The sequence below is a fragment of the Monodelphis domestica genome, chromosome 1 (assembly GCF_027887165.1).
Source record: "Monodelphis domestica isolate mMonDom1 chromosome 1, mMonDom1.pri, whole genome shotgun sequence".
Taxonomy (NCBI): Eukaryota; Metazoa; Chordata; class Mammalia; order Didelphimorphia; family Didelphidae; genus Monodelphis; species Monodelphis domestica.
Window position 1 is genome coordinate 31,853,204 of NC_077227.1, and position 12,896 is coordinate 31,866,099.

The following is a 12,896-nucleotide window of genomic DNA, read 5'->3' on the forward strand; positions in this document are numbered from 1 at the left end:
CTGATGGAATACTGAGTTCAGAAATGGGAATTCCATTTTGGCCCAAATATCGAATGTGTAAAGAGGAGAAACATACAATAAACCTGGAAAAGTCGGCTGCAGCCAGATCCGATCATGAGTGGGCTTTAAATGCTAAACTAAGTCTGTCTTAAAGGCAATAGGAAGCCCTGAAGGGTCGAGCGGGGAAATGGCGTGGTCAGACGTGTACTTCAGAATTATTATTTTGGCACCCGCACGGAGGCTGGATTGGCGAGGGAAGAGGCCAGAAGCTGGGAATCCAATTAGGAGGCTGTTGCAATAGTCCAGGCGAGAGGTGATGAGAGCTTGAACTACTGTAGTATCTGTATGAATGAAGAGAAGGCGACAGATGTAAGAGATGGATGGAGTGGGGGCCGAATCCACAAGACTTGACCGCAGATTGAATGTGGGCTAACATCCCATTGCCCTCTGCCCTGGTCAGACCCCGTCTGGAGGAGCTTTGATCATGAGGACCCAGATCTTAGGAGGGACATTGACCAGCGATCCAGATGGGAGGAGGAGAGGGGAAGGGGATAATCAGGACATGGTGAGGTCTAGAGGCTGCCGGATTCCTCAGGGGCTATCCATGACTCTTGGTTTGAAGGAACACCCTGATCTGATGAATAGATGGAGCTAGAATGATGGATATGGATGTGGGTAGTGACCCAAAGGAGATGGAGAAGCCCCTGGTGAGTGTGAGCCAACTATAGCAAAGGCTTAAGAAATGGTTCAAAAGATATCTAGGAAATGGAGGCTCGTGGCAGGGTTGGGGTGGAAGGGGAGCCATGTTACTAGATAAAGAGCCAACAGATGGACAGCCCATAGAATGTCGAGAGAGCCAGAGGTCAGCTTGGGTAGGTTCTATAGAGAATGTTTGGAGGAGGATCTAGACAAGAACCGACCAGGATAAGCGAGTGGAAGAGTTACCATCTTCACAGATGAAGGAAGTATGATTTTCATCCCATTCTAACCCAAGCCTGGGTCTCAGAAATTAATGGGAGACTCTCTAGTCAAATTGTACCATCTCCCCTCCTCTTCATTTTACAAAGGAAGGAAACAGAGACCTGGAGGCTCAAATGTATTAGCCCAGAGTCACACAGCTACTAAGTGCCAACTCTGGAATTTGAACCCAAGTCCACCAAGTCTGAAGCCAATGTTCTTTCCATTATACTGGTTTGATTCTCCGAAGCCCTAGTGTTATACTGGCAAGGACTTTACTTCAAATCTTCTGATATTACTATAGAATCTTGGATAAATAATTTGGCTTCCCTCAGTCTTAGTTTCTTCATCTGTAAAATAAGGAACTTGGATTAGATGGTCCGCAAGGTCCCTTCCATCTCTCGGTGCCTCTAGGATCCACCACAAACACTCTGGCCAGAGTTTTACATTTTGCTTACATGTCTTGGTTCCAAGAAGCCAAGAAGAAATACCTCTAGTATTCATTCAACTTGTTTTTGAGCTAGAGACATCCAACTGAAGACCTCAGTTTCCCCATTCATAAATAGAGGTGATAGTTCTGACATCTAATCATTTAATCCAAAGGGAGTGCACTGGATGAAAATTAGGTCCACCCGTCTAAGCCCAAGATAGGGTATTCTGCAGAGGGTCCAAACCCAGCTTCCCACCTTTAGCCCCCAACTCAGCGCTCCCTGACATCTGCTTAGACCGAACTCTAAGTCCATATATGCATTACCTCCAGAGTCACCTCTTGGAGCCAGCAACGGGACAGACTAATCTCAATTCAGATTCAAAGCCAGAAAAGCTCCCCCCAACTTCTGGCATCCTCGGTCAGGGCTCCTTGCCTAGGTAATTCCCTCTGTCATCTTTAATCATGTTGATTGCTTCCTCTCTTGAATTAAAAAAAAAACCAGGGGGCTTAGCGGAGACCTGGGCTCTCTTCCCCTTGGATGGCAACAGAGGTGAGGAACGGCAGGCAGAAAGAGGAAGTGGGCTGTTCTAAGAGAGGGTGGCTCTGGCTGGGGAAGAGGGGAAGGGGGCAGGAAGAGGGAAGGGCCCATCTCTCGCACCTCCTGGCTGGGCCCCTCACCAGAACAGTCTGCTCTTGTCGTTGGGGCTGGGGGATGAGGGGTGCCAGAAGCCTTCTAGCCACCTCCCATCCAGTCTTCCTCTTCCACTCCAGAGAACAATGAGTCTGTGTGAATCTTGGGATTTTTGGCCCCCACCACTCCCATTCAGCTTCCCTGTTTGTGGGTGGGAGGCCTCTTTCAGAAAGCCCCCTCTGCTCCCATCAGAATCGTTCATTCAGCTGCCTCTAGCAAGGCACGCGAGAAAGAGTCTTGGACCCCAAGTCAGGAGAGCTAGATTCGAATCTTGCTTCTTGTCCTCATTACTGCGGGGGCCTTCATGGGGTCACTAACCTCTCCGGGCCTCAGATTTCTCTTCTGTAAAATGAGGGTATTGGACTCGAGGACCTGGAGCTTCAGAACTATGATCTGATGACCACTCTGCCCCTCGGTGTCCTTTTCCATAAAATGGGACTACTATACCACCCATGTGTGGGGAGAGTGATTTACGAGCCTTGAAGTACCATAGAAATGTAAGTTGTCTCTGGCATTGACCTTGAAGGACTACTTCCTTTATGGGTTTCCTCCCAATCCCCCCCCCATCCCAGAGCCCCGACCAGCAGGGACTCCCAGCCGTAAATCACCATTAGCCAGTCTCTTCCACAGGATGAGAAATGTGCAAGAGTTTGTGCATGGCGGAGCTCACCCTTCCCTCCCCGTCATCCCCATGAATGATGGCTCTTTCCATCTGGAACTGGCCCAGGACAGAGAACCCATTGAAGCCAGAGCTTGTTCAATTGGGCCATTTCCTGCTAAGACCTTGTTCCTGGGGCCCCTTCTAATGAGTCCAAACAGCCTGGGATGCTAAGCCCGAAGGGCTCTCCAGAGCCCTCTAAAGCAGCAAACTAACGTACAGAGAGAAAAACCGAGATCCATAAAGGTGAAGTGACTGGTCCAAGGCCACACAGATAGAGAACAAGCCGCAGAGACAAGACTTGAACCTAGATCACTACCTATCCCATCTTCTTGTCACTGCATTAAACTTGGAGAGAGGTTTAGAATCAGAGGGCTTTGGGGGATCCCTGATCTTGACCTTAAACAAGGTAGTTCATTTCTCATTGAGTCTTAAAAATAGTGGGGACTGGGTGGCTCAGTGGATGGAGAGTCAGGCCTAGAGAAAGGAGGTCCTGGATTCAAATCTGACCCCAGATACTTCCTAGCTGTGTGATCCTGGGCATATCACTTTACCCCAGTTATTCTTCTGCCTTGGAACCAATACTTAGCATCCATTCTAAGAGAGAAAATAAGGCTTTTTTTAAAGTCCACTCTCCCCAAAGGCAGACCGATTTCATATAAGGTCAGCTCCAATTGTTTAGAAACTCCACATGGGCCTCAGTTTCCTTCTCTCTAAAATAAGGGTTTGGGACTGAGTGATCTAAGGAGTTTCCAAGCTCCGACCCTCACAGATTCTCCACCCAGTGGCTAAAGGGCCAGGATACGCCAACATATCTGAGGTGGAGCTACTGTCTTACCCACCCCTAAGCGCTGGCTACATGCACAGGGAAAGCTTTGTTAAGACTTCTCTGAAGGACCTGCTATTAAACCTTTTTTAGATGGAAAAATTTTTAGGTAGGAAATGGAAAATCAGAGACATCTAGACAGGGCCTCATGTCAAAACATGTCATGGGAAAAAGCTTTACGAGCGGAAACTTGCGAAGAGGCCCTTACCCTGCCCAAGAATCGCAGGCGCTGGAGCTGGAGGGGACCTTGTGGTTCATTCATTCCAAGCCCCACGTTCTATGGCGGAAGGGATGGAGAGCCAAAAATGGAGAAGAGAAATTAGGGAGTCAGTGACGGAGCTGGGGTTTGAACCTGTGTCTTCCTCCCCTGTCTAGCGTTTTCTCTTCTATCCCAAGCTTCCTCAAGATCATTGGGCCATACGCCCAGGAGTGAATGGATCTCAGGAGCCATCTAGTCCAAACTATTCCTGAATGAGGATCCTCTCTACAGTCCAGCCAACAAGTGGCCACCCACGTTTGGCCATTCCCTCCATTCATTCCCCTCTTGGACAGTTCCCAATGTGAGGAGGTCTGCAGTGACCCCCAGCCTCTTTGTACCTTCTATTCATTGCTCCTCTTTCTGACATCTGGGGCCAAGAAGAAGAAGTCTAATTCTTTTTCCATCCGACAACCCTTCAGATACATGAAGTTAGCCATCAGGTCCTTCCCCGACCTACCTAGTCTTCTCCTCCTCTCCAGACCAACCACCCCCATTTCCTTCAACTGATTAAAATCCTGGTTGCACTTCTCTGGATGCTCTCCAGCTTCTCAAGGACCTTCCTAAAATGGGGCATCTAGGATTAAACACAGTTCTCTGGATGTGATCCAACTAGGGAAGAGTACACCAGGACCAGCCCTATCTCCCCTTCCCTCTCCCATAAGCCTCTAGGCTTCCTAGAATTCAACCTAAGCTTGTATCCTTGGACAACAGATGAGCTCTGAAGTCTCTTTTGCATTTCATTCAAAATTTTCAATATTTCATCATCAAGGTTCTATGAGGTCATCTCATCTAACCTCTTTATTTTAGGGGAAGTAATATTCCCAAGGATAGAAAGGTAGTGAGCAATAGGAACAGAATTTAAACCTGTCTTTTGACTCCAAATCCATTTTCTTTCTTTCTTCCTTCCTTCCTTCCTTTCTTTTTTCTTTCTTTCTTTCTTCCTTTATTTTTTCTTTCTCTTTTTCTTTCTTTCTTTCTTCCTTTCTTTTTTCTTTCTATTTTTCTTTCTTTCTTTCTTCCTTTCTTTCTTCCTTCCTTCCTTTCTTTCTTTCTTTCTTTCTTTCTTTCTTACTTTCTTTCTTCCTTCCTTCCTTCTTTCTTCCTTTCTTTTTTTGCCAGGCTTTCTTAAGATGTATGTACACATACATACATACACACATTCACAATGCATCTTCCTATCTTCCACACATATCTAAGATTGTATTTTATTTATTGTATTAACCTTTTCTTCCCTTCCCTTTCTATTTCTTCTCTGTCTTTTCTCTCCATCTCTCCCCAGACTCTTTTCTTTCCCTTTACCCAGAAGCACATTTGGCATGTGTGCCTCTATTCAGAAGTGATATTTTCTGTTCTGAGACTCCAGGTCAGAGACCCTTGTAAACCCAGAGAAAGAAGCCCACCACAGGCTTACCCACGGTTGAGAGAATGTGACGCCCACGCTTCCACAGGAGTGGCAGGAACAGACCTTCCCAAAGTTCTCAGCATTGGGACCTGACCAATTATTGCTTAAAGCCCAGAGACCAAAAGTTGGCTGCAGGCCCCCAGGCCGTCTGCCCAGCATTCATTCCCAGAGGAGTTTTCTGGGTGGGACACGCCAACGTTGAGTAGCAAAGAGCCGAAAAAAGTCGCCCCAAGCTTATCCACTGCCCAAGTCTTACCCAGTTCCCGAGGGAAAACAAGATCCAAGCAGCCCCAGCACCCAGCTCACCCCCACTCAAAGCAATGGGAGAATTCACCAAGTCCCAGGCCAGAGAGTTGGAAAAGACCTGAGATCATTTATTCAATCCAATCAATGCCTTCATTTTACAGAGAATGAATAACAGAGGCCTAGAGATGGCAGGCCACTGGCCTGTGTTCAGAGAGACAACAACAAGAGAAAAGATGGGGAGGCCAGGCCAGGACCCTGAGGAAGCCCCCTGAAAATTAAAGGAGGCCTATCAAGGGATGCTTTCAGTGTCCTCAGCAGATAATCTAAAAAGGCAAGAGGAGGTGGGGAGAGGATCAGGAGGAGGTGGCAAGAAGAAGGGAATAAGCATTTATTAAGCGCCATACCAAGCACTTTACTAATATTATCTCATTTGATCCTCACTATAACCTGGGGGAAGGAGGTGTTATTTAGCCCCATTTTACTATTTTTATAATTTTTATATTTTTATTTATTTTATATCTAATATACACATATAATATAAATATATATTTATATAACATTCTCAGTTGAGTAAACTGAGGCAGACAGAGGCTAAATGACTTGTCCAGACTGACACAGCTGATTTGGCCTCAGTCTTTCTGATTCTAGGCCCAGCCTCTATCCAGTGACCCAACCCTCTACTTCTGCTTTTCTACAAGGAAGAAAAAGCAAAGAACCAAGTCAGTTTGCTTGGTACTAGGGAAATAAGACTGTCTCTAGAGTTAAAGGATTTGAGTTCAAATCCCATCTGGGTAACCTTGGATTTGTAACTTTCTGAGCCTCAGTTTCCCCATCTGTAAAATGTGGAAGATGAACTACAGGGTCTGTGAGAGGCTCTCACTCTAGAACTGGGATTCTAGGAAGCTGTGATCTTAGATCAGATGTTAGGTGGTTTCATTCATTGGGCAGTTGCCCTCATACCCTCATTGCGGTACCCTGGGAGGTTTTCTCTGTAATCTCCTAGAGGAAGCAAGAACAGGTCCGCAGGGATCTTCTGGGGAGTCCCACAGGGCAGAAAGGTCTGCCGACCATGCCCATAAGGGAAGAGCCATCCAGACTATCTGGGGAGTCCAGTGGCCAGCCTTCCACTGGACAAGAGACCTGTTAGGAATAGCAGCACTGGCCCATCACGGTGCCATGTTGAACCCACCAAAAGGCCATCCCAGTGGCTCTACCTAGGAGAAGAAGGAAGGGGTGGGAAGTCAGTGGGGTGGGGGAGTGGGAGAGGTGGAGAGGGAAGAGCCTCGGGGCCAGAACTTCTCCAAGGAGAGTGGGGGCTGCAACCAAGGTCCTGTGCTTCCCCCTGCTGGCCACTGAAGGCAAATAGGACCACAGGGCCAGGCTCATTCCTGACTCCCTCCTAGGTAAATGGATGGATGGACCATCCCTCAAGCCCTCTACACAGTCACTCCCTGAGTACATGGGAAATACTGGGAAAGGACAGGGAGGAAATGAGCGAGAGCCCGCCATGTTTGAGGTCTGCCAGTAGGTCTCCAAGGCATGGTAGAGGATGGCTCCTTCAAAGCCCTCTAGTAACCTCCCAAGGTACTTAGCAAACTCTCATAGTACATCAAGCCCTTGGCCAGGTTCCAGGGCCACAAAGAGGGAAACAAGATGCAGCCCCAGCCTTCAAGAGTCAAGAGACACTTAGACTCTAGCGATTCCCAACAAAGTCACTGTGAACATTGAAAGAGAGAATGCATGCAAAATTTGACCACTCTGTGCCTCAGTTTCCTCACCTATAAAATTGTGATAATAATGTCACCTATCTCCTCAGATTGTTATATGGCTTAAGTCAGTTAAAATATTTAAAGTGCTTTATAAACTTTAAATGCTCTTATTATTGTTATCATTAATATTATTATTCCCCCTTGCCTGAAACTCACTCCCTCTTCATCTCTGCCTTCAGAAATCTTGACTCTCCTGGAATCAGGGAGATATGAATTAAAAATTGCTCAGACATTTTCTAGCTGTGTGACCCTGACCAAGTCACTTGGCTTGTCTGCCTCAGTTTCCTCAACTGCAAAATGGAGATAATAACACCACCTACCTCCCAGGATGTTGTGAGAATCAAATGAGATCCTACTTTTAGAATGCTTAGGACAGTGCCTGGAACATCCTGGGCACTTAATAAATATTTGTATGATTATTTGGATTTTCCTCAATATAGGGTACATGAAGGAGAATAGTGAGACCTTGAACACCACACTAAAGATTTTCTATTTTATCCAGTGGGTAATAGGGAGTGACAAAAGATTTTTGAAGGAGGAAACAGTGTGGCGATACCTAGACTGTAAGTAGATTATTCTGTATAAGGCAAGGGTTTTTTTGGATATAGCCAGGGTCAAGCTAGAAAACCTCCCTCCTTCCTGCTGCTGCCCAGGGGGAGTTCTGAGATGTGGGCTTAGAGGAACTTGGTGATTTCCAGCAACGAGAGGCTGATCCCCAAGGCGAGGAGGGGTGAGGAGGTCACTGGGACTAAATGAAAGCGATTAGGGGGTCTTGTTTGAGCTCCCACCATGGACCCTGCTGACCTCGCCATTGTCTGGAGGAGCCAGCAATGAAGGGGAGAGAGGGCATGGACTAGGGGAGGGCGATGGGAACCATCTGCAGAGGGAGCGACTGTGACTCAGGCCATCAGGAAATGAGAAGTAACAACAGTCAGATTGACTTAATCTACAGCTCGTGGGCTCCCAAGCTTGGCGTTTCTCAGGCTCCAGGGGCTTCCTGCCCAAAGAATAGTGGCCCTTGTTCTCCTATGCCCCTCCCCAGCTGGACCGCTGACCTGCACGGGGCTAGCAGAAAACATGATGGATGGGCATTCAATTAAATGCCTACTGTGTGTCAGGCTGAAGATGAAGAAAAAAATGAGAGCATCTCTGATCTCAAAACTTCCATTTGATTGGGGAGAAGCCCCATGTATACATGCAGATAAATCCATAGAAAATACAAGTAATGGGGGGGGGGCACTGACCACTGGTGGGAGCATCGGGCAAAGCTTCATCTATCAAAAGATACAGGGTATCCTAAGAGGTTTTTCTGGCATGGTAAATGGTAGGAGATGGGATGTCCTATATGAGGAACTGAAAATTTGAATGGAAAATAGGGTCAGTGAAGAGGAAGGATTTAAAATAAACTAGGAAAAAACAAGCCAAAGACAAATTGAGATAAGTTTAGATGGCCAAAAAAAAGTTTGTATTTGATCCTAAGGATTATAGGGGTGTATTGACATTTCTTGAGCAGGGTCAGCTCCCTCTTTAGGCAATAGGAACTTGAATTCCTGACCACCAAAACAGAATAACAATATTTGCCTTATTTACCTCTCGGTTTGTTCTAAGAACTTCAATGCATGGAAATGTTGACTTACAGTATCCAGTGATTCTTGTCATGTCACCCACTACCACCTTTTCCCTTATGCAACAAAGAATTATTGGTCAGGGCAGTTCAGATAGAGAGCCGGGCCTGGAGTCAGGAGGACCTGGGTTCAAATCTCCTAGCTGTGTAATCCTGGGCAAGTCATTTAATTCTATTTGCCTAGCCATTGCCCTTCTGTCTTGGATTTGAAGCAAGAAGAGAAAGTAAGGGTTTAAAAATAATAATAATTGGTGACAGTTGTGGGATAGGATTTGGAGTTAAGAGGACTTGTGTTGATTCCTCAGTTTCCCCATCTATAAGATGAAGGGATGGGACTGAATAATCTCTCCAGCTTGAAAACTATTCTCTCAGAAAAGAAAAACTGATCCTGCCTCTTCTCCTAATTGACATCTGAGCAATCCTGACACTTTAAAAATGGTGGTCAGGTGATGAAGGGGATGGGGAAAGAATTGGAAGCCTCAACCAAGCAAAATGGGCAAGCTCCCATGATATGAGTCAATTGGACAAAAAAACACTTATTAAACGATTCACTGGGGCACCAAAGGGAGGAGAAGAGGAAGCTGCCAGGATTATTCATCTCTACCCACCTCCCAACCCAAGGGAAACGCAGGTGGCTCCACAGACAAATGCCCAGATGTGCTGATGCCCTCTGGGATGAACCAGTCCTAGGAGTCAGGAAAGGAAGCAGCCTCCCAAAGCCTCCAGACAAAAGGATAAGGGGGCTGAGGCTTCCAGGGCTACGAAGACACTGTGGCAATGCCTTGGAATCAAAGAGCCTAGGTTCAGACTTTGACTTTACAACCTTGTTTCCTCATTTGAAAAATGGATGTTCTAATACCAGTATCATTCTCACAGTGCTTTGGGGGTTCTTTGCAAGAATATTGTTGTTTAGCATCTCAGTCATGTCTGACTCTTCCTGACTTCATTTGGAGATTTCTCAGCAAAGATACTAGAATGATTTGCTATCTCCTTCTTCAGCTAATTTTATATATGAGGAAACTGAGGCAAATAAGATAGAGTGAGACTTTTCCAGGGTCACACAGCTATTAAATGCCTGAGGTCAGATTTAAACTCAAGTCTTCCTGACTCCAGATCCAGTGTTCTATCCACTGCATCAAGATAGTTCTTTTTTTTTAAATTGATGATAGTTTGAGGGAAGATTTGGTGTTTAGGAGTATTTCAGGACACATTTTAAGATTCACTATTTGCCTTCAGCCCCCTGTCCTTACCCCTTTCCACCTCCTGGTGCAGTGGAAAGAATACTCAGTCACTTACTACTTGAACCTCAGTTTCTTCATCTGTAAAACAAGGGGGTAGACCTGAGTGGCCACTGAGGTCCCTTCCAGCTCTAGACCAAAGGTCCTAGGATCACTCACCTTCTGAAAATAGAACAGAGAGTTTTCTGAAGACTGTGCCATAATCCCTGGAAGTGGATCTAGGGCCAGACAAGCCCCTCAGTCACACAAGGTATAGTAGAAAACATTTTGGAAAGAAGGGGATGTGGTACCAAATTCTGGTTTCAACTCTTACTCTTATGCCACCTTGGGAAAATCACCTTACTTCCAAGCCTCAGTTTATACCCTATAAAGGGTGTGTAATAACACTAGTTCAGCCTGTGTTGCAGGACCAGGAGAAAAGTGCTCCAAAAATGTAAATTTAGAAATGTGAATTCTTAAGAAAACTGTCCCTGGGAAGGGCTGGCCCTGGCTCTCTCTGGCAAAGAGAACTTTGGCTTGTCCTGGGCAGGGCTTCAAGTTACTAGTAAACCTTGATGCCTCATGTCCATGCCTCTATTCTCATCCTTGTTTCTCATTTCTACTTCAGGGGGAGAGGGGCATGCCCGGGATGCCAGGAAGGCCAGGACCTAAGGTACCTTTCAGGAGAATGGACTGAGCTCTGCTGATTTCCTTGCATTTTCTATCTCTCTCTTACTACCTAATCCCAGCTCTGACACCAGTTTGCTGTAAATGTCCTTGGGCAGGTTCCCTTTCTCCATCCCTGTGCCTCAGTTTTCTCATCTATAAAATGGATATAATAATTACTGCAGTGTCTTCTTCATAGAGATATCATGAGGATATCATTCCATATAGCCTAAATCCTGCTATAAATAGGAGCTGGTTCTTATTCTCTCTTCCTTGGATCCCCTCTCCCTAAAGGGTCCACTGCTCACTCTTCCCTCTACCCACCCTAAGTTCTGAGAAGATCCCTTCCTTTCAACCCCAGTTTCAGGCAACCAGTCTGAGAAAAGAAGATGGTGATGACTCTCTGGTTAATCAATCACCACCTGTTTGCCTTGAGATCCCCCTGCCCCAACCTCTCCATTGATTGACAGTGCTGGGATTCCCCCTGAGACCTGAGAGACCCCCTCACCAAGGACCTTGAGTTGGGCTTCTTACTCAGTTAGCAGAAGTCTCTCCAGAAACCTTGCCTGTCTTTCCTTTATGGCATTCCTTTCCCTACAAGTGAACCCTGACTTGCTGCAGGAAAGGCAGACCTCCTGGACTGCCCAGCCTTGAGAGACCAGAGGGGACTGGATTTGGGGGGGCATGTGCATGGGGTGAGTGTGTTCTTTCTCATTTGTCCTTTTCCTTCTCCTCGTAAACGTCCTTGTCTTTTCTCTCTGTCAGGGGGCTCCAGGGACAGCTGCCTTCGGGATGAAGGTCAGTTTGACTTTTAAACCTTAATCTGGGAGGGGTAGGATTGGGGCCAGCATGAGGACAATGGGGTCAAGGAGGAAAGACAGGGCCCTTGAAGCTGTGAATGAACTCAAACCCCAGCCCCAGCTCCTTCCTGCCTGGCGACCTTTAGCTTTTGTGCCTTTTACTTTTTGTGCCTCAATTTCTCCATCAGAAAAATGAGAATAATAACACTTGGTCTACCAGTCTTCCAGGCTGGTTGAGGAGGAAATATCTAGGGAACTCCAGGGTTTACAGAGCACTGGTCCTGGAGTCGGGAAGACCTCAGTTCAAATCCTGCCTCAGATGCATGTGACTTTGGCCAAGTCACTTAACTTTTCTGCCAGAGTTTCTTCATTTATAAAATAGGATTAATAGCAGCACCTACCTCTCAGGGTTGTGGTAAAGAACAAATGAGATAACAATGACAAAACACTGTAAACTTAAAAGCACTATATAAATGCTAGCCATTTATTAATAGTGCTGCTGCTGTTATACCTTAATTCATTAAACCCTTTATTTATTTATTTAGGAATGGAAATTATTATTCTAGAACTTTAGTGATGTTCTCACTGGACCTTTTCTCCACGCCAGAAAGAACTTGGGAACCTGTACTCAAAGGTGCTAGTCTGGGCCCAAGTGCTGTCCGATACTAAAATTCTCAGTCGTTTCTTAAAGCTGATCACCCTGGCGTGCACTTACAAGCTCAGCCGAGAACCTGCTTCTCTTCTCTAGAACCAGGAGACAAGTAGCACCCTTCAAGGCTTTGACAGGACAGGATTTGGGCAAGTCACTTTACTTGGGAGAATGTCAGCTTCCTCCTCTTTGCAATGACAAAATTGGGCTGGAATATTTCAGACGTCCGTTCCAGCCCTAAATCCCTCATCCTAGCATCTTTCTGTCCCTGAAAGGAGGATCAGGGCTCCCAAAATAGGGAAGTCCCAAAGGGGACCATAGCTGCCTTCAAATGTTTGAAAAGCTCGGAGGATCCAATTTCAATAACCATGGACAGATCCTGAAGGGAGGAAGATTCAGACTTCCTGTAAGGGGGAGAAAACGGGCACAAAATTCGAGTTCTGACCAAGTTGAAGAGCAGCCACAGAGGCGGTGGCTTTCTTCTTATCAGTGGAGGCTGACTGCTGAGCTCCTCCATCTCTGAGCTGCTGTGATTCCTTGAGTCCTTGTGTCACTTGGAGGGGGGGACACTTACTTCCTCTGTCTTCTCATCAGTGATTCTCTCTTCTTGCCATTGCCTCAAAGGGAGAGCCTGGAGCTGCGGGAATGCCAGGGCCCCCAGGTTTGCCAGGGAAGAGGGGGCAGAGGGTAGGATACTGTGTG

At 46.4% G+C, this 12,896-nt stretch overlaps 1 protein-coding gene across 1 annotated transcript in view; it reads left to right on the top strand.

Moving 5' to 3' along the window:
- Window positions 1–12,896, top strand: part of LOC100619480 (collagen alpha-1(XIII) chain) — a 127,088-nt gene that overhangs the window by 62,171 nt on the left and 52,021 nt on the right. Inside the window, exons 16-18 of the mRNA XM_056796487.1 lie at window positions 10,708–10,752; window positions 11,511–11,543; window positions 12,819–12,881. Coding sequence (XP_056652465.1) covers window positions 10,708–10,752; window positions 11,511–11,543; window positions 12,819–12,881 — 141 coding nt within the window. The remainder of the gene's footprint in view (window positions 1–10,707; window positions 10,753–11,510; window positions 11,544–12,818; window positions 12,882–12,896) is intronic.